Source organism: Schistocerca gregaria, unplaced genomic scaffold (assembly GCF_023897955.1).
Source record: "Schistocerca gregaria isolate iqSchGreg1 unplaced genomic scaffold, iqSchGreg1.2 ptg000579l, whole genome shotgun sequence".
In the NCBI taxonomy this organism is placed as follows: domain Eukaryota; kingdom Metazoa; phylum Arthropoda; class Insecta; order Orthoptera; family Acrididae; genus Schistocerca; species Schistocerca gregaria.
The window spans coordinates 20,772-42,186 of record NW_026061970.1 but is presented as its reverse complement, the minus strand read 5'-3'; the positions used below and the strand labels follow the sequence as shown (position 1 = coordinate 42,186).

General features: G+C 40.1%; 1 protein-coding gene across 2 annotated transcripts in view; it reads right to left on the bottom strand.

The window, feature by feature from the left end:
* The window catches only part of LOC126315920 (clathrin interactor 1-like), a gene marked incomplete at its 5' end in the record, with an annotated part of 120,291 nt that overhangs the window by 79,878 nt on the left and 18,998 nt on the right, over positions 1 to 21,415 (bottom strand). For both annotated transcript variants that reach the window (XM_049992708.1, XM_049992707.1), the window contains 1 exon segment: positions 15,727 to 15,968. In XM_049992708.1, the coding sequence (XP_049848665.1) occupies positions 15,727 to 15,968 (242 nt within the window).

The window sequence follows — 21,415 nt, the reverse complement described above, 5'->3', positions numbered from 1 at the left end:
CCCCTACAAAACCTTTCACCTGACTCCATCAAACTCCTGACCCCACTGACACCTCGCACTCCTACCTTCTACCTACTTCCTAAAATTCACAAACCCAAACATCCTGGTCGCCCCATTGTAGCTGGTTACCAAGCCCCCACAGAACGTATCTCTGCCTATGTAGATCAACACCCATTACATGCAGTCTCCCATCCTTCATCAAAGACACCAACCACTTTCTCGAACGCCTGGAATCCTTACCCAATCTGTTACACCCGGAAACCATCCTTGTTACCATTGATGCCACTTCCTTATACACAAATATCCCGCACATCCAGGGCCTCGCTGCCATGGAGCACTTCCTTTCACGCCGATCACCTGCCACCCTACCTAAAACCTCTTTCCTCATTACCTTAGCCAGCTTCATCCTGACCCACAACTTCTTCACTTTTGAAGGCCAGACATACCAACAATTAAAGGGAACAGCCATGGATACCAGGATGGCCCCCTCGTACGCCAACCTATTCATGGGTCACTTAGAGGAAGCCTTCTTGGTTACCCAGGCCTGCCAAACCAAAGTTTGGTACAGATTTATTGATGACATCTTCATGATTTGGACTCACAGTGAAGAAGAACTCCAGAATTTCCTCTCGAACCTCAACTCCTTTGGTTCCATCAGATTCACCTGGTCCTACTCCAAAACCCATGCAACTTTCCTTGACGTTGACCTCCATCTGTCCAATGGCCAGCTTCACACATCTGTCCACATCAAACCCACCAACACGCAACAGTACCTCCATTATGACAGCAGCCACCCATTCCACATCAAACGGTCCCTTCCCTACAGCCTAGGTCTTCGTGGCAAACGAATCTGCTCCAGTCCGGAATCCCTGAACCATTACACCAACAACCTGAAAACAGCTTTCACATCCCGTAGCTACCTTCCTGACCTGGTACAGAAGCAACTAACCAGAGCCACTTCCTCATCCCCTCAAACCCAGAACCTCCCACAGAAGAACCACAAAAGTGCCCCACTTGTGACAGGATACTTTCCGGGACTGGATTAGACTCTGAATGTGGCTCTCCAGCAGGGATACGACTTCCTCAAATCCTACCCTGAAATGAGATCCATCCTTCATGAAATCCTCCCCACTCCAGCAAGAGTGTCTTTCCGCCGTCCACCTAACCTTCGTAACCTCTTAGTTCATCGCTATGAAATTCCCAAACCACCTTCCCTACCCTCTGGCTCCTACCCTTGTAACCATTCCCGGTGTAAAACCTGTCCCATGCACCCTCCCACCACCACGGCCAGCACATCTTGGCACAGTGTTACACCGTCCGAGTTATCTGGATACTTCCCACTAACACCAACTTGTCAGTACTCCAGAGATGGGAACTTGCCCTTCAGTATATCCTCTCTTCTCGATATCCACCAGGCCTCAACCTCCACTAATTTTAAGTTGCCGCCGCTCATACCTCACCTGTCTTTCAGCAACTTCTTTGCCTCTGTACTTCCGCCTGTACTGCCCAAACTCTTTGCCTTTACAAACGTCTGCTTGTGTCTGTGTATGTGTGGTTGGATATGTGCATGTGCGTGTGCGTGTGCGTGTATGTATACCTATCCCTTTTTCCTCCTAAGGTAAGTCTTTCTGCTCCCGGAATTGGAATGACTCCTTACCCTCTCCCTTAAAACCCACATCCTTTCCCTCTCCTTCCCTCTTTTCTGACGAAGCAACCTGCGGTTGCGAAAGCTCGAATTTTGGGTGTATGTTTGTGTGTCTATTGACCTGCCAGCGCTTTTGTTTGGTAAGTCACATCATCTTTGTTTTTAGATATATTTTTCCCACGTGGAATGTTGCCCTCTATAACTGTTTGACTAAGACTTCCAGATCTCTGCAGGTAATTTCTTGGTCAAGGGGAATGTAGTTATTATAGTGTTATCATTATGGTTAAATGTATTGTAATACCTATTGTTTCAAGTTTAGTGTTCACAGGCATTTGTACACTGAAAGTGTTTGATTTGACTAGTGTGCAAACGCCTCCAGAAGTTCATTCAGTATTAATTTCATTTTTGCCATACACACTATATCCTCTATGAGTATGAAAAAGGCACTAGCAACCACTACAATTTCATTGCAAAATCACAAAAAAGGAGTCAGTGTGGTCAGCGAAGATGAAGGTATATGCTGATCTACAGATTGGTCCAATGCCTTCCTCAAGGAAGTGTTATAGGCCCTCTATTGTTCCTGACCCACACTGATGACGTAGGAGACAATCTGAGTAGGCCTCTTAGGATTGTTTGCAGATGATGCTGTTATTCTGATTACACAATAAGTCACAAAAACCTGAAGGCTATAAATTCAACTAAATACTTAGGGATTACAATTACAAATAATCTACATTGCAACAATCACATAGATAATGTTGTGGGTAGAGCAAACCAAACACTGAAATTCATTGGCGGAACACTTAAAAAAGGTACAACAGGTCTCATAAAGAGACTGATTACACCATGTTTGTCCACCCTATTCTGGAGTACTGCTGTGCAGTGTGGGATCCGCATCAGGTGGGACTGAACGATGACATCGAAAAAGTTCAAAGAAGGGCAGATCATTTTGTATTATCGTGACATCCGGGAGATAATGTCATAGACATGATACCTGAGTTGGAGTGGCAATCATTAAAACAAAGGTGTTTTTTGTTGTGAAGGGATATTCTCATAAAATTTCAGTCACCAGTTTTCTCCTCCGATTATGAAAACATTCTGCTGGCACCCACCTACATAGGGAGAAATGATCATCACGATAACATAAGAGATATCAGGGCTCACACAGAACAATTTAGGTGCTCTTTTTCCCATGCGCCATTTGAGAGTGGAATGGTAGAGAGAAAGCTTGAAGATGGTTAATTGAGCCCTCTGATAGACACTTTATTTTAAATAGCAGAGTAATTGTGCATTTAGATGTACATGTGTGGTTGGTACAGTTTCCATGTATTGTTCTGCTGTCAAGGAAAGTTAAAGTTCCACCACAACTGACAAATTAGTTCTTTGCTTTGTTTTTTTCTTGTCTTTTCCCTTCTTTTCCTCTTTTTGCTGTTTTCTTTCACTTAATTTTTCAGGTTGTACATCAGGGTAAGAAGATCACAGAACATTCCTTTTGCTTGATGTCTTAATCTCTTTTTATCACTGACTAATATTTGACTGCACATCAGTTATATTTTGGGAGGAAGAAGCTGTGGACTGTGTGTTTCTCTCTTGTGTTGTTGTAGGGATATGAAGTTGTAGGGATATTGTATATCCACTGAGAGGCTCTGGGTGGAAGTTTAAAACAGTCATGAAATGTAGTCACAAGGTGTGGCAACTTCTCTTGCACATAATTTTTTGTTTTCACTGCACGGTCTTGGTTTGGTAGCAGCTTGCTGATTTGGTTTTGAAAATGTGGAGGTAGGTGGGGTGAGAGCTGTCACTTTCGCATAATTTGTCGTCATGTCGAGTGGATGCACAGCTTCATATTTTTCCTTGGCAGCGTACGACTGGTAGTTTGTGGTTTTATATTCCTTTATTTTCTTTTTTTTTTTAAATACCAGGCAAACTGATGAATGTGGGGGATGGTGTTCCGCACAATTTCACACAAAGGATGATCTCCGCGAAGTGATCTTCCACAGTTCCCGAATTTTGGGTCTTATTTTTGGTGGGTGCAGACAATACAGTCCGCATCTAAAGAGAAACCGAACATGGGATGACAAGTCCAAAACACAAGCATCAAAAACATCTCATAGGTGGTGGGACAGAAGATTTCACATCGCACCTATATATGATAACTTGTTCTAAGAGGACATTTCCTTGACAAGCTAAGATGAAGCACCAGTATCTGTTTCCTTGGCATGTAGTAACTCCTTGGAAAGGCCTTGATTGCTAAATATGAAAGAATGGAAAATTCAGGACGGAATAATGACAATATTAGGAACAGGATAGTTGCTACTCACTAAACAGCAGAGATAGGCACAACAACAAGACTGTCAAACAAAGTTTTCAGCCAAACATGCCTTCATCAGAATTAGACAACATACACACAAACACTTGCGCAAATGATACACACACACACACACACACACACACACACACACACACACACACACACACACACACACACACACAGGAGCACAATCTCTAGCTGCCAAGGACAGACTCCTGGCCTTGGCAGCCAGCCACTGTTGTCATGTGTATGTCTGTTATGTTTGCACAAATGTCTGGTGTATGTTGTACGATTAAGATGAAGGCCTGTTTGACCAAAAACTTTGTTTGATAGTCTCTTTATTGTACCTATATGTGACTCAGTGTCTGCTATATGGTGAATAGCAACTATCCTTTTCGTAATAATGTCATCGATCAATGAATATTTCATTTATAACACATTTCGAATAACTCTCATCAGACAGCTGTGACAAAATTTACACAAAAGACAATTTAGAAAAGCTTATACAGTAATACACCCCCCCTCATATGAACCATGGACCTTGCCGTTGGTGGGGAGGCTTGCGTGCCACAGCAATACAGATAGCCGTACCGTAGGTGAAACCACAACGGAGGGGCATCTGTTAAGAGGCTAGATAAATGTGTGGTTCCTGAAGAGGGGCAAAAGCCTTTTCAGTACTTGCAAGGGCAACAGTCTGAATGATTGACTGATCTGGCCTTGTAACACTAACCAAAACGGCCTTGCAGTGCTGGTACTGCGAACGGCTGAAAGCAAGGGGAAACTACGGCTGTAATTTTTCCTGAGGGCATGCAGCTTTACTGTATGGTTAAATGATGATGGCGTCCTCTTGGGTAAAATATTCTGGAGGGAAAATAGTCCCCCATTTGAACCTCCAGGCGGGGACTACTCAAGAGAATGTCATTATCAGGAGAACGAAAACCAGCGTTCTACGGATCGAAGTGTGGAATGTCAGATCCCTTAATCGGGCATGTAGGTTAGGAAATTTAAAAATGGAAATGGATAGGTTAAAGTTAGATATAGTGGGAATTAGTAGAGTTCGGTGGCAGGAGCAACAAGACTTCTGGTCAGGTGACTACAGGGTTATAAACACAAAATCAAATAGGGGTACTGCAGGAGTCGGTTTAATAATGAATAGGAAAATAGGAATGTGTGTAAGCTACTACAAACAGCATAGTGAACGCATTATTGTGGCCAAGATAGATACGAAGCCCACGCCTACTACCGTAGTACAAGTTTATATGCCAACTATCTCTGCAGATGACGAAGAAATTGAGGAAATGTATGATGAAATGTTGTTGTTGTGGTCTTCAGTCCTGAGACTGGTTTGATGCAGCTCTCCATGCTACTCTATCCTGTGCAAGGTTCTTCATCTCCAGTACCTACTGCAGCCTACATCTTTCTGAATCTGCTTAGTGTATTTATCTCTTGGTCTCCCTCTATGATTTTTACCCTCCACGCTGCCCTCCAATACTAAATTGGTGATCCCCTGATGCCTCAAAATATGTCCTACCAACCGATCCCTTCTTCTGGTCAAGTTGTGCCACAAACGTCTCTTCTCCCCAATCCTATTCAATACTTCCTCATTAGTTATGTGATCTACCCATCTAATCTTCAGCATTCTTCTGTAGCACCACATTTCGAAAGCTTCTATTCTCTTCTTGTCCAAACTATTTATCGTCCATGTTTCACTTCCATACATGGCTACACTCCATACAAATACTTTCAGAAACCACTTCCTGACATTTCAATCTATACTCTATGTTAACAAATTTCTCTTCTTCAGAAACGCTTTCCTTGCCATTGCCAGTCTACATTTTATATCCTCTCTACTTCGACCATCATCAGTTATTTTACTCCCCAAATAGCAAAACTCCTTTACTACTTTAAGTGTCTCATTTCCTAATCTAATTCCCTCAGCATCACCTGACTTAATTCGACTACATTCCATGATCCTCATTTTGCTTTTGTTTATGTTCATCTTATATCCTCCTTTTAAGACACCGTCCATTCCGTTCAACTGCTCTTCCAAGTCCTTTGCTGTCTCTGACAGAATTACAATGTCATCGGCGAACCTCAAAGTTTTTATTTCTTCTCCGTGAATTTTAATACCTACTCCGAATTTTTCTTTTGTTTCCTTCACTGTTTACTCAATATACAGATTGAATAACATCGGGGAGAGGCTACAGCCCTGTCTTACTCCCTTCCCAACCACTGCTTCCCTTTCATGTCCCTCGTCTCTTACAACTGCCATCTGGTTTCTGTTCAAATTGTAAATAGCCTTTCGCTCTCTGTATTTCACCCCTGCCACCTTTAGGATGAAATAAAAGAAATTATTCAGATAGTGAAGGGTGACAAAAATTTAATAGTCATGGGTGACTGGAATTCGATAGTAGGAAAAGGGAGATAAGGAAACGTAGTAGGTGAATATGGATTGTGGCTAAGAAATGAAAGGGGAAGCAGCCCGGTACAATTTTGCACAGAGCACAACTTAATCATAGCTAAAACTTTGTTCAAGAATCATAAAAGAAGGCTGTATACTGGAAGAAGCCTGGAGATACTGACAGGTTTCAGACAGACTATCTCATGGTGTAAGACAGAGATTTAGGAACCAGGTTTTAAATTGTAAGACATTTCCAGGGGCAGATGTGGACTCTGACCACAATCTAATGGTTATGACTTGTAGATTAAAACTGAAGAAACTAAAAAAAGGTGGGAATTTAAGAAGATGGAACCTGGATAAACTGAAAGAACCAGAGGTTGTACAGAGTTTCAGGGAGAGTGTAAGAGAACAATTGACAGGAATAGGGGAAGGAAATACAGTAGAAGAAGAATGGGTAGCTTTGAGGGATGAAGTAGTGAAGGCAGCAGAGGATCAAGTAGGTAAAAAGACAAGGGCTAGTAGAAATCCTTGGGTAATAGAAGAAATATTGAATTTAATTGATGAAAGGAGAAAATATAAAAATGCAGTAAATGAAGCAGGCAAAAAGAAATACAAATGTCTCAAAAATGAGATCGACAGGAAGTGCAAAATGGCTAAGGAGAGATGGCTAGAGGACAAGTGTAAGCATGAAGAGGATTACCTCACTAGGGGTAAGATAGATACTGCCTACAGGAAAATTAAAGAGACCTTTGGAGATAAGAGAACCACTTGCATGAGCATCAAGAGCTCAGACGGAAACCCAGTTCTAAGCAAAGAAGGGAAAGCAGAAAGGTGGAAGGAGTATATAGAGGGTCCATACAAGGGCGATGTACTTGAGGACAATATTATGGAAATGGAAGAGGATGTAAATGAAGATGAAATGGGAGATACGATACTGCGTGAAGAGTTTGACACAGCACTGAAAGACCTGAGTCGAAACAAGGCCCCCGGAGTAGACAACATTCCATTGGAACTACTGACGGCCTTGGGAGAGCCAGTCCTGACAAAACTCTACCATCTGGCGAGCAAGATGTATGAGACAGGCGAAATACCCTCAGACTTCAAGAAGAATATAATAATTCCAATCCCAAAGAAAGCAGGTGTTGACAGATGTGAAAATTACCGAACTGTCAGTTTAATAAGTCACAGCTGCAAAATACTAACACGAATTCTTTACAGACGAATGGAAAAACTAGTAGAATCCGACCTCGGGGAAGATCAGTTTGGATTCCGTAGAAATATTGAAACACGTGAGGCAATACTGACCCTACGACTCACCTTAGAAGCTAGATTAAGGAAGGGCAAACCTACCTTTCTAGCATTTGTAGACTTAGAGAAAGCTTTTGACAATGTTGACTGTAATACTCTCTATCAAATCCTGAAGGTGGCAGCGGTAAAATACAGGGGGCGAAAGGCTATTTACAATTTGTACAGAAACCAGATGGCAGTTATAAGAATCGAGGGACATGAAAGGGAAGCAGTGGTTGGGAAGAGAGTGAGACAGGGTTGTAGTCTCTCCCCAATGTTATTCAATCTGTATATTGAGCAAGCAGTGAAGGAAACAAAAGAAAAATTCGGAGTAGGTATTAAAATCCAAGGAGAAGAAATAAAAACTTTGAGTTCGCGTTGACATTGTAATTGTATCAGAGGCAGCAAAGGACTTGGAAGAGCAGTTGATCGAAATGGATAGTGTCTTAAAAGGAGGATATAAGATGAACATAAACAAAAGCAAAATGAGGATCATGGAATGTAGTCGAATTAAGTCAGGTGATGCTGAGGGAATTAGATTAGGAAATGAGACACCTAAAGTAGTAAAGGAGTTTTGCTATTTAGGGAGTAAAATAACTGATGATGGTCGAATTAGAGAGGATATAAAATGGAGACTGGCAAGAAGAGAAATTTGTTAACATCGAGTATAGATTTAAGTGTCAGGAAGTCGATTCTGAAAGTATTTGTATGGAGTGTAGCCATGTATGGAAGTGAAACATGGATGATAAATAGTTTGGACAAGAAGAGAATAGAAGCTTTTCAAATGTGGTGCTACAGAAGAATGCTGAAGATTAGATGGGTAGATCACATAACTAATGAGGAAGTATTGAACAGGATTGGGGAGGAGAGAAGTTTGTGGCACAACTTGACCAGAAGAAGGGATCGGTTGGTAGGACATGTTCTGAGGCATCAAGTGATCATCAATTTAGTATTGGAGGGCAGCGTGGAGGGTAAAAATCGTAGAGGGAGATCAAGAGATGAATACACTAAGCAGGTAGGTACTGGGACATGAAGAGGCTTTTACAGGACAGAGTAGCATGGAGAGCTGCATCAAACCAGTCTCAGGACTGAAGACAACAACAACAACAACAACAACAACAACAACAACAACAACAACAACGACAACAACAACAAAGACATACAGTAATATTACAAGACCAATGTAACAACAGGAATTAAAGTACAGATAGTGTGCACATACTTATAAAATGCTTAGGAAAGATCATACAATTGAGCAATAGAAGGAAAATGTGCACTCTTATATACAACTGCTATTAGGGCAGTTTAGGGGGCAGGTGAGAAACATGTTGAATAGCTGAGGAACTGGAGGAAAGGATAGCACTATGGGACGGAGGGGAATGGAGAAAGAAAGAGGGGATGTGTGAGAATGATACTCTAATGGTACACTTCCTCTGAATTTTATATAATAAACATAATGATATTTAAACATTACATTATAACAGAAAAGACAAACTTTTTGTGTACTATTCTCTTTTAGAGAAATAATAGAGAATAGTGTACTGAAGACAAACACATTGTCATTTATGTTATACTGAAATTTCAAATAACATCTTTTGCAATGCTGAACAGCAATTGTGCATAGCAGTTAACATTTTTCTTGTAGTGCTCACCTGCAGGAACTTCCCTATGCATATTCCAAGTACTTGTACTCAACGTGTACTTTGTTCCTTATGTTACATTGGTATTGAAATATTTATATATAAGCATTTCTAGTTTGTCTTGTTTGTAAATTTCGCCACAGTCATCTTCTCATGATTAGTCGAAATGCATCATAAATGAAGTATTTAGCTATCTAGGCATTTATAAGAAATTACTACATAGCAAGTCTAGATGGTCACATACCTTACATATGGATGACTTCATCAGTCAAATGGACAACTGTATTTGATTATCTTTTGGACCATATCATACTCATCAGACAAGATGTACACCTACTGAGCTACATTAGCTCAGAGCTCATCTTCTGTCTGAAGTGTAAGGTCTCAGTAGAAGTTAACTGCTTGTACCATACCTGAAGTTTTACGTGAAGTACAAGTTGATGGTATGTCACCCAGTCTCTTACATTTCTGAATTGTTTCACACAGTACAGTACCAGAGGAGGCCCCATTTCACATTTCTTTCCAATATGTGAACTTCTCCATGAAAAATAATGGCTTTCTCGTGAAAAAGTAACTCCGCATGTTTTAGTACACACCAGGTACTGAATAAATTGTTTTGTTCTTAGTCTTCTGGCTTGGCCCTCTTCTGAAGGGGTAGCCAGAATAGAGGCAGCAATTGGATTGTAACCATCCCCGCTGAAATATCTATATGTATCTGTTGCAATAGTACTGCCATTATGTTGGTTTAGTTTGGTGTTTTTCATTTGTAAAACTTCCATCCTGTTGATACCTACTCGAACCAAGGGTCCACCCAGCTGCAGCAAAGCACATCTCCACAACAGCCATAGCTGGGATTCCTATTGCCCCAAGATGATGGGCACTATTCCTTGGCATGCATGGGGCATTAGCAGCTCAGGTATAACAAGTACAATCCCGCTGTTTCTGGGGAGCTCTCCCAAAGGGTACATAGCAACCCCACCACATTGCACTGGCTAATGCGTTGGGCCTTAAGCACCTATGTAAGTCTGAGTAATTATTGTACACAAAAGGTTTGTTACAGTATGGGCAGCTGCTGCTATTTAAGGCATGCTTCCAAGTTTGGAAAAATGGAGGTCAAAACCAAAACAGGACCAAAAATTACATCAGCCAAAAAAATTTGATGTAAAATAAATGGATAAAGATGCAAATGAAAGAAGATGGAACCTAATGGTATATCCAGGTTAACATCAAGACTGCCACAATGGATTTGAGAGTAAGAGACGTAAGGATGGTCCCAAAATGGAAGATTGTAGCACAAGAAAGGAAGCGGGTGCTGCAATAGCTTAAGGCCACCGTTAGCTTTCAAAACAGCATCCTGTCATCTTGGAATGGATAAACAAAGGTCCTGAGCGGTTTTCAAAAGACTCTTAACCCATTCTTTCTGCAAAATAGTGTAAGTTCAGTAATGACAATAAAGGTGAATAGTGATCAGACACTCTCCTCTCCAAAGTAAACCACAAATGCTCCATAAAATTGATATCTGGTGACTATGCTGCTCAGGGAAGATGTGACAAATCACCCTTGTGGTCACAAAACCAGGAATGGATGGTGTGAGCTATGTGAAAAGGGGCCCTGTCATCTTGGAATACAACATCACCTTTGGGTAACAAACACTGTACTATGGGACGGATCGTATCACCCAAAATGCTCACATAATCCTAGCCAGTAATGAAACCTTACAGAGTAACTATGGGGACCATGCAATCCCACAATATGGCCACCCACATCATCATGAACCCCACTATATTTCACTCTTGGCACCAAGTTACCTGCATTCTAGGCTTGAGACGACACACACCAGACAAACTTGGCAAAATTTTGAAAACAGTGTGGAACAAGATTTATCTGCCCAAATGAGTTTCTTCCACAATTCTATGTTCAAGGTTTTATGGTTTTGGCTTCATGTTTTTCCTTTTACACTTATTTCCATCACTGATGTGAAGTTTCGGAATTCCAGCTCACCCCATAATTCCCAGCTTACAAAGATCTGCTCATGTTTTTTTGATGCTGACAGGGTATGTTAGTGTAACATTCAGTTCCACAGTGACTTTTGCAGCTGTTTTCCTCTTATTTTCCATCACAATCCTCCTCAGTGGCCATCCACAATGATCACAACTCTCATTTTTGTAGGTGTTATTACTTGGCAAGTGATGTCTCCCGCTTCCCCTTTAAGTGGTATAAATATTCAGTATGCTGCCTCCTGAAACACCAAACACTTCGGTTACACTGGTTACAGAAGGTCCCACCATATGAGAACCAACCATGTGCCCCTGTCGAATTCTACTAAGCACAGACATAACACACTCACTACAAAGAACATTGTTATGACCATGACTCACACTTGCAATGTAATGAGAGAAATGCACAGGTGCCACCTGTGGTCTAACAGAACAGCGTCACTTGCAGGCTTGGCTACCATTTGCCTTTATGTTCAAGCATGTATTTCTCACTGTGTTTCCATATTAATGTCCAACCCCTATGTTACCCTCAATGAGATCACATGCCTTGTTGGAACTGACCAATGTTCACTGATACGACCACTGGCAGTAACAAACCAGATTTACTTACCACTAATAAAATCAACACAATTCATATCATTGTCGACATTGTAAATAATCATAAACACAACATAAAAAAGACAAACTAAAAAAGAATGAGGATTTGACAACTTAAATGAAACTTAACAATGGGTTGTTACTGTGCAAAACTTTGTGCCTTGTCCCCGATTACAAACGTGAATACATTGCATAATTTTAACCAATAATGCTGCTACAGTAGTGTTTTATTTAGCTGTTCTTATGGCTATGAGCCCATTTCAACACCATGGTTATTTTGAAGCTATTTGCAAAACATAAGATTTTTGTACATAATTCTTGTAAGTTGTAAACCAGACAGAACACATTATAAATTTCTATTTCTTCCACAAAATTTAGGTTTGGGTCCCGTTTCTAGACTCATAAGGGCAAATAACAAAATAAATTCTTAAATGAAAAACTGAATTAAAACATTAAAATCACATCAACAATTATACTGAAATCATTAAAAATGATCATGAATGAATAATTTAGGCACAGGTAATACCACCAGGATGACAATATCACACAGGATCGTAGATTAATAAACCAGATATATATGTAGTGCGTCATTACCTAGCTGTGAAGAGAAGCTGTCAATTTTAATAATGAATCAAACATCTCAAAAATAGAGTGATCAGCAACTACAGATTAATAAAACTCCATCAGCTTATTACAATATGATAAATTTCAACAGCATCAGCATTAATAATGTATCAAGAACATAAGTGCTTCCAAATTGTAACATAAAAATTAAGTTAATTGTATAGATAAAAAAAATCTACTTATCAAGCAGCGGCAGCCCCACACATAAAAATGGTTGTAATTTGATACGCTTTCATAGCCAGTGGCTCCTTTTTCAGGCAGAAGAGTTAAGAGGTCAAGGAAACGTACTGGAGAGGTCTAGGAATAGGGGTAGATTTCGGGAAAGTCACTCAGAACAGCAGGTCATGGGAAACTTATTGCACAGGATGAAAAGGAAAGACTGATTGTTGGGGACTGCATCAGACAAGATTTTAAAAAACCTATGACCTTAGAGGTGGAAGATAGGGTAATACGAACAACAGAGATTACGGCTTAAAACATCATGATTGCATTATTAAGAGTGAAAAGATAAGTGCACTGAATGTACCAAAGCTGGGACAGTGAGGGGGGGGGGGGGGGGAGGGGGGGGGCAAAGAAAAGTAAGATGGGTAAGACAATGAAATATGTAGAAAGCTAATGGATTGAAAGGAAAGAGTAGTTACTTGAAGAAATGCTAAGCTGGAACAAATTAACATAAATTAATGCCAGGTGGGTGGCAAGAACCAAGGACATGTTGTAGCAGTAGTTGCATCTGTGGTGTTTTGAGAAACTTTTGTCTGGGGGAAGAATCTGGATGGCGCATGTTGTGAAACAGGCACAGAGATCATGATTGTTATACTGTAGACCATGCTCTGCAACAGAATATTGCATGTTGCCAGTACAAAACCTCTGCTTAAGCCCATTCATCCTAATTGATAATTAGGTGACAGTCATGCCACTGTAAAGGCCGAATGTGTTTACATAATACCCAGTATGTGACATGTTTCATTTCACAGGTGGATCTCCGTTTCTTAGTATATGTTTTGCCAGTTTCAGGGCTGCTATAGGTGGTGGTACGAGTGCGCTTAGGGCAAGGATTACAGTGGGGATATTCACAGCCATAGGAGCCATAAGGTAGAGAGATGGGTGCATGAGGGACATAGTGTAACAAGAATATTGCAGAGATTGGGAGGGTGACAAAAAGCTATTCCAGATGTGGTGCCTAAAATTTCATACAGAATGGATCTCATTTCAGGGCATTATTGTAGGAAATCATGGTCCTGTCGAAGTAGCTGATTAATACATTCCAGATCAGGTTAATACTGAGTCACCAGTGGTGTGCCCCGAAGTTGTGATTTAAAGCGATCAGCAGTACCAGGATTGGATGTGATGGCTCAGGAAATTTGCTTTTGAACTCCTGCTGGTGGTGTACTTAGAAGGCTGAGGTGAGAATGGTGGTGTATTGCTGTAATGAGTCTACATAAGAACAAATATGTTTGCCTCAGATGCCAAGTCCGTATGGGAGGGTATGTTTAACATGGAAAGGATGGAAACTGTCAAAACGTAATTCTGTTGTTTGTCGGTAGATTTATTCGACGGAAGTGTGCAGCTGTCCTTCAGTGAGGGCAGGATCAACATCAAGGAAAGTGGCATGGGGTCTGGAATAGGACAATGCGAAATGTAATTTGGAAACGGTATCCTGGAATTTTAACAAGTCAATCTCACCAGGTTCTATGTTCCCTAAAAGCTGATGACTCCATCATTATCCTCCCAGCAGATAAAGGCTCTACCGCTGCAATACTTGACTGGAAGAAGTATGTTCGTGAAGGTCTACGCCAGCTGTCTGGCACCGGTACATAAAAGGCCCCTCTCAAGGACTAACACCTCAACCCATAGAACTTTTCACCCCACCCAAACCCCCCACCCCCACCCCACCTTTTACCTTCTTCCTAAGATCCACAAACCTAATCATCCAAGCCACAGTTTGTGGCTTCAAAGCATCCACCAAACAGGTATCTGCCTTAGTTGATCAGCACCTGCAACCCATGGTACGTAGACTCCCCTCTATATCAAAGACATCAACTATTTCCTAGACCGTCAAATCCATGCCATATCCCACTCCCACCACATACATTGTGACTGTCCCCAGTGCGAGACTTGCCTATGCACCCTCATACTACCACCTATAGCAGCCCCGTAACTTGCAAAACATATATTATCGGGCCACCTGTGAAATGATGCATGCCAGATACCAGCTGTTATGTAAACCCTGTTTGGCCTTTTACATCAGCATGATTACCATCAAATTATCAATTAGGACAAATGGATGTGGCGAGAGGGTGTATACTGGTACTACGCAATATCCTGTTGCAGAGCATGCTCTACAACATGACAACCATTACCTCTGGGCCTGTTTCACCACACCACCTGGATTCTTCCCCCAGGCATCAGTTTTGCAAAACTCCTCAGGTGGGAACTAGAACTACAATACGTCCTTGCTTCTCGCCACCCGTGTGGCCTTAATTTACATTAATTTCTTCTGTCTCGCCATTTCTTCAAGAAACTATCCTTTTCTTCACTCCATTTTAGTTTTCTACATCTTTCATTGTATTGCCTGACAATTTTTCAGCCCCCCCCCCCCCCTTCCTTCCTTACATCCCACGTCTGTTATGTACAATGCGCTGATCTTTTCACTCTTAATACCTCATGCATGATGTTTAAGCAGTAATCTCTGTCTTACATATTATCCTGCATTCCATCTTTATAAGCTCTCAGGTTTCCAAATCTCATCCGATGAATTCCCCAACAATCAGTCTTTCCTTCTGGGTGACTTTCCCATAATATACCCGTTGTCTTAGAATTCTTCAGTCCTTTTCCTTCACCCCTCTTCCTTTCCCTTCAATCTTTCTGCCTCAAGAAGGAGTCACTGACTCCGAAAGCTTGCCTAATTACAACCTTCTTTTAAGTGTGTGTGTTTTGGCGCAACTTGGTGAGTAGATTTTTTTTATCTGTTCAGTTTAACTTCTCTGTCAAAAATTGATTGTTTTTGCTTTTCAGTTAGCTTGAAATTGACCATGGCATCTAAATGAGCCAACAGCAATAAGAACAGCTGAATAAAATATTATTATAGTAGCATTTTTGGTTAAAATTATTTAATGTCTTTACATGAGATTTAAAATGCTGCACGCCCACGAGAAATAGAGGGGGGAAAAAAACTGTCACAATAACACAATAGATTAACACCTACGAAAAATGCAACTGCTTACCGTGGATTGTTAGTTGGTGCAGGTGCACCAAATGCTTTGGAAAAATCTCCAAATTCTGTGTTGTTTGTGCTTAACTCCTCTCCACTACGTGGATTAAAATCATCATCACCAGTGATAAGTGAACCATTATTACTGATGACAGTCCCACCTAATATGTCAGTCAGTAATTCACCACTATTTTTGTTTATATTGTTGTTGTTTTGATGTGAAACAGTAGAATTGTTTTTCATGGGGCTGGCAGTCTGAAAAAAATAACTCAATGTTATAAAGACTTTATTGGAAACATTATCAGTATATTGTGGTATGAAAATTTTGCACTTCCCGTTTAACTGCAACCTAGAAACCAATGCCCCCTAAAATGAGCTCCAATGTCATTACGTCAATGGAACAGAGATTTCAGCATTGAACGACTTTTATTCAAATGCCGTTGGTTAATGTTTTACATAAAATATTTTCAAGGTCCAACTCCAAATGAATCATCCCCATCAGAATTCATTTAATATAAAATTTAGAAATCGCTGACAAGAAGTAAATCTGACATTTCTTTCAGTAATGCATTTCATTTGCATGTAATCTCAATACAAAAAACAATACAACAATCACTTATTATGTTTTAATTCTTTTTCAACACATACCGACAAAATTTTCAGTGTGGGGATTACTAAAATGAATAGGATTCTACATTAAATAACAATCAAATGAAAATAGAAAACTCACTGGCAGCAGCAGCCTCAGAACAGCAAAGCAAAGCTTATTAACGTACAATACATTACTAATTTCTGTTGTGGCATTTGAGATGCCATGCGGCACCCTAGAGAAGTTATGAAATAATGTGTTAACATCAGAAGTAAGTTTTCAGACTTCAGGCTAGATCAGTTATTGTGTTAACAATTGAAGAGATTTGAAAATTTGTGAAGCTGGAGGTGTCAACAGTAGTAAATCAGTAATAAGGGAAGGACAGACAAATGAAAACATAAAAGGACAATTATTAGCAAAGGAGAAACAACAAAGCAGAAGCAAGAGGTAATATATCATTTGGAAGGGAAGTGAAGATGACTACTCAATAGGATCGATTTTTGCTGTTGACAACCAATGCTTAATGGTAACCACCTGAGTTCACAGACTGAGTTCCCTATTGCAGAAAGTTTTCGCTGAATGTGTAAAGAATTCTTTGAATAAATCTTAACCATAAGATGCCCAAGACTTTTTTTTTAAACTTGGATTCCCAAGGTGAGGGGGGGGGGGGGGGGGGGGGGCGAGCCCACAGGTATTAAATAAGTTTACTGATGAAAAATTACAACTTTCAAAATGGTTTATGCATTTTAACTAAGGCATCGGTTTATAAATGTTGATTGTTATAAATATCGGATTGAGTGAATAAAAAATTGACATATTACAATACAAAATACAGATGTGTTCATACACAATAGACTACTCTGAGTCCTCAACTTCAAGGCAAGAGACACTTCACAATGTTTCCTAAACGTGTGTTACACACATGTTTATGACACTGTCCACAATACTGTTTTGGTTTACTTATGTTGTTGTACTTCTGCTTTTTTGTTTTAGCTTCTGAACTTTCCCTGCAGGAGGCTGACGTGCTTCTGTTGTCACTTCTTTGATTTTCTTTTGTAGAATATTCACAATTGATTGAACAATTTGGTTAGACACTTCTTTCTTGTACCTGCAAATTCTCTAGTTCCATCCCAGCTTTCAGAAGATAGAGTTTCCATTTGTTGTGTTTCTTTTCATCCCGTCTTTGATGTTGCTGGATGAATATGGTGGTTGCATTGATAGCACAAATGTCGATGAGAGAGTAAAATACAGATATAGGCCATCTCTTTGTTCCCTCTTGCAGGTGTACATACACGCCATTTGACCAATTGTATCAATTCCACATTTAGTTGAATCATAATGTGCATTTATCTCTGTTTTATTCTTCTCTTCTCCAACAGTGCCTTTATCTTGGTGAATTGTTGACATCAGTAAGTTTTTACTTGGTTTCGTTTTTACTATGTAGGACACCAAAGTTGCTGGAGGCCTATCTGTTGATGGGTCTGTGGACAAGAACATTGATGAATATAGCTATCGATTTGATGTGTTCTTCATTATGTCTGGAATATGCTTCCTGTTTGACGGGAGATTTCCTACTGTAGTAACTTTGTAGTCTTGGTATAACTCTTCTGCCAAATCCACCGATGTGTAGTATCGGCCTGTAGTAATATTTCGACCAGTATTTTTCATAGGTGCTACTAGACATTTGACGACAGATGCTGAACCCCATTCTTCTTTCAACAAATTCTTAACATTACCTGCATAGGACTCCATATTCAAGATGTATCTGTCAACTGCATTGGACATCATGCATCCAAGGATGCCATACTTGCCCGATTTATCCTTCATAAATACCTTGAAGGGGCATTGCCCTCTAAACAAGCTGAGCATCTCATCAATGGTGAGGTGGACCCCTGGTTTATACAGTAGTGGAAATCTATCATCCACTTTGTTGAAAACATCATGGATTGCTGTGAACTTGTCTGCTTCCCTTCTTAGCTGGTGGGTACTTTTGTCATCAAAGCTTATGATTACAATAAGCTCCTTGAAACATTCTCTTGCCATAATAACCTTGTAAACTGGCCGACCCATTAGGTCTGGTCAAAGATGGTGTACACTGACAGAATTGTCCTTATTTGCCCCCATAAGTATCAGGATTCCTATAAAGGCACACAATTCTTTCTCATTACTCAAAATAACATTTCGCCTAACTGCCTCTTCATCTGAATACTTTAATATAACATCCATGATGTCAGGCGAAAGAAGTAACTTCAAGGCTTCTCCAGGTGAATGGCAAAAAACCAGCTCAAGTTACTCCTGCCTACTCTCTTACTATATTAGCAACAGACCTCCGAGGAATTCTAGGCTGTGTTGTTACGTACCTCCTTCCAGACTTGGCCACAATAACATCCTGATGGTCACTACCTGAAGCTGAGCTATCATGGATCTAACATCCACATCACTTTCCCGAACTGAATCATACTCCATAACACCATCCTCATATTCACTTTCACTCCCCAAGTCAGAATCTTCATCTAAAATTTCATTCAGAACTCTTTTTAAAAACGAGTCACGTATTATTTTAGTCATTTCTAAGTCTGGATGTGAACAGTAGGGAACTGCACTAACTCACTGCAAGTTTACAAGATAAATAACAGCTGACCGACATCAACAATCACTTCCTCTGAAAGTAAACTGATTGTTGTGAATACCAAGAATACCAACCAACAAGAAATTAACTTGCATTGTTGTAGAGATGAGAAATACGAAATCCTACTAAGAGAAATTTTCCATAGTATGGAAGCCTAAGGGGGAGGTGGGGGGGGGGGGGGTGAGGTTGTTGGACCCATAGTAAGTTTATTTATTTTTTTCCTTCAAAGCAGGAATTTTCTATAAAATATATTGGCACTAACGTTTCATAAAATAGCCAACAAACAATAACTCAAACAGAATATGTAGTATAAAAGTTACTCGGGCAAAAGCAGGGCATATAAAAAAAATTGTGGGTTCAATAACCCCCTTAGGAGTCCTAGGGTTAGTTATGTACAGTAACATTAGTTTTATGGAACATTAAGGAATTTTCCACAAAAATTAAACAAATGCTTCTCAGTATTTCAGCGGGCTTCCATAACAATGGAAGAGTGCACACATTACATACGTACTATATGATCATCTCTTAAATCTGCCAAGAGAATGAAGATCCAAAGTATAAAAAGAAACACCAGATGTGCTACTGGATGTAGAAATAAGCAAGTCTCCATATTGGCAAAAATATGGCCTACATGGAATTGACATGCTCAACAAAACACTGGAACAACTTTCTAATAACAAGAAAATAATGACTGAAAAGATGTAAGTGACCAGGATATATAAATATGCTGCACAGAACTCCAGTGCTGAAGGCAATGCAAAGGTACACTGCTAAAATCTCTTAAGTACAACGAATAAAAACAAGGAAACAACCTCTAGCCATCTTTTACAAATTAATTAACCTCTTAACCTGCGATTTAAGTTCCAAGAGCCTGGGCCAAAAATGTAAACGCCAGGCCTACGAGACAGTGTACAATGCAGCAAACCGGGCCGATGCTGTACCAATCATATACAAGTTATGAAATGTAAGTATATGCATAAGATCCAACTGGTTTACTTTTGAGAAATAGTTGATAAATGCCTAAGAAGTGCAAAATGTCTAAGCAGGAATATCTGGAGGACAAATGTAAGGATGTAGAAGCTTGTATCACTAGGGTTAAGATAGATGCCACCTACAGGAAAATTAAAGAGATCTTTGGAGAAATGGAACCACCTTTATGAATATCAAGACCTCAGATGGGAAACCAGTCCGAAGCAAAGAACGGCAAACTGAAAGGTGGAAGGACTAATATAGAGGGACTATACAAGGGAGATGTACTTGAGGGTAATTTTATGGAAATGGAAGAGGAATGAAATGAAGAGAAGATGGGACATATTATACTGCATGAAGAATTTGACAAAGCACTGAAAGATCTAAGTCGAAACCAGGCCCCTGGAGTAGACACCATTTCATTAGAGCTATTGATTGCCTTGGGAGAGCCAGCCACGACAAAACTCTTCCAGCTGGAGAGGAAGATGTGAGAGAGACTTCATGACAAATATAATAATTCCATAGAAAACAGGTGCTGAAAAATACTGAAATTACAGTTTAGTAAGTCACAGCTGCAAAATACTAACACAAGTTCTTTAAAGAAGAAGAATGGAAAAACTGGTAGAAGCCGACACCAGGAAAGATCAGTTTAGATTCCAGTGAAATTTAAAGACACATTACGCAAAACTGACCCTATTACTTCTCAATAGAGATAGTTTAAGGAAAAAACAAACCTTCATTTATAGCATTTGTAGAATTAGAGAAACATTTTGACAATATCGACTGGAATATATATTTCAAATTATAAAGAGGGCAGGGGTAAAATATAGGGAACCAAGGCTGTTTACAGTTTGCACAGAAACCAGGTGGCAGTTATAAGAGTCAAGGGGCATGAAATGGAAGCAGTGGTGGAGAAGGGAGTAAAACCGGATTGTATCCCTTCCACATTATTATTCAGTCTCTATATTGAGCAAGCAGTAAAGAAAATGAAAGAAAAATTTGGAGTAGGAATTAAAGTCCAGGGAGCAACCACTGTAACCCTGTCAGAGACGGCAAAGAATTTGGAAGAGCATCTGAATGAATGGACAATGCCTTGAAAGGAGTTTAAAAGATAAACATCAACAAATGCAAAACAAGGCTAATCGAATGTAGCCGAATTAAATCAGGTGATGCTGAGGGAATTAGATTATGAAATGCGACACTTAAAGTAGTAGATGAGTTTTGTTATTTGTGTCTGCAAGTGTTTTCTGAAAATATTGGTATGGAGTGTAGCCATGTAAGGAAATGAAAGTTAGACAATATACAGTTTAGACAAGAAGAGAATACAAGCTTTGGAAATGTGGTGCAACTGAAGAATGCTTAAGATTAAGAGACATGTACCTAATGAAGCAGCACTGAACAGAATTGGGGAGAAGAGAAATTTGTGGCACAACCCGAATAGAAGAACGGATCAGTTGGTTGCACACATTCTGAGGCATCAAGGGATCACCAATTCAGCACAGGACAGAAGTGTGG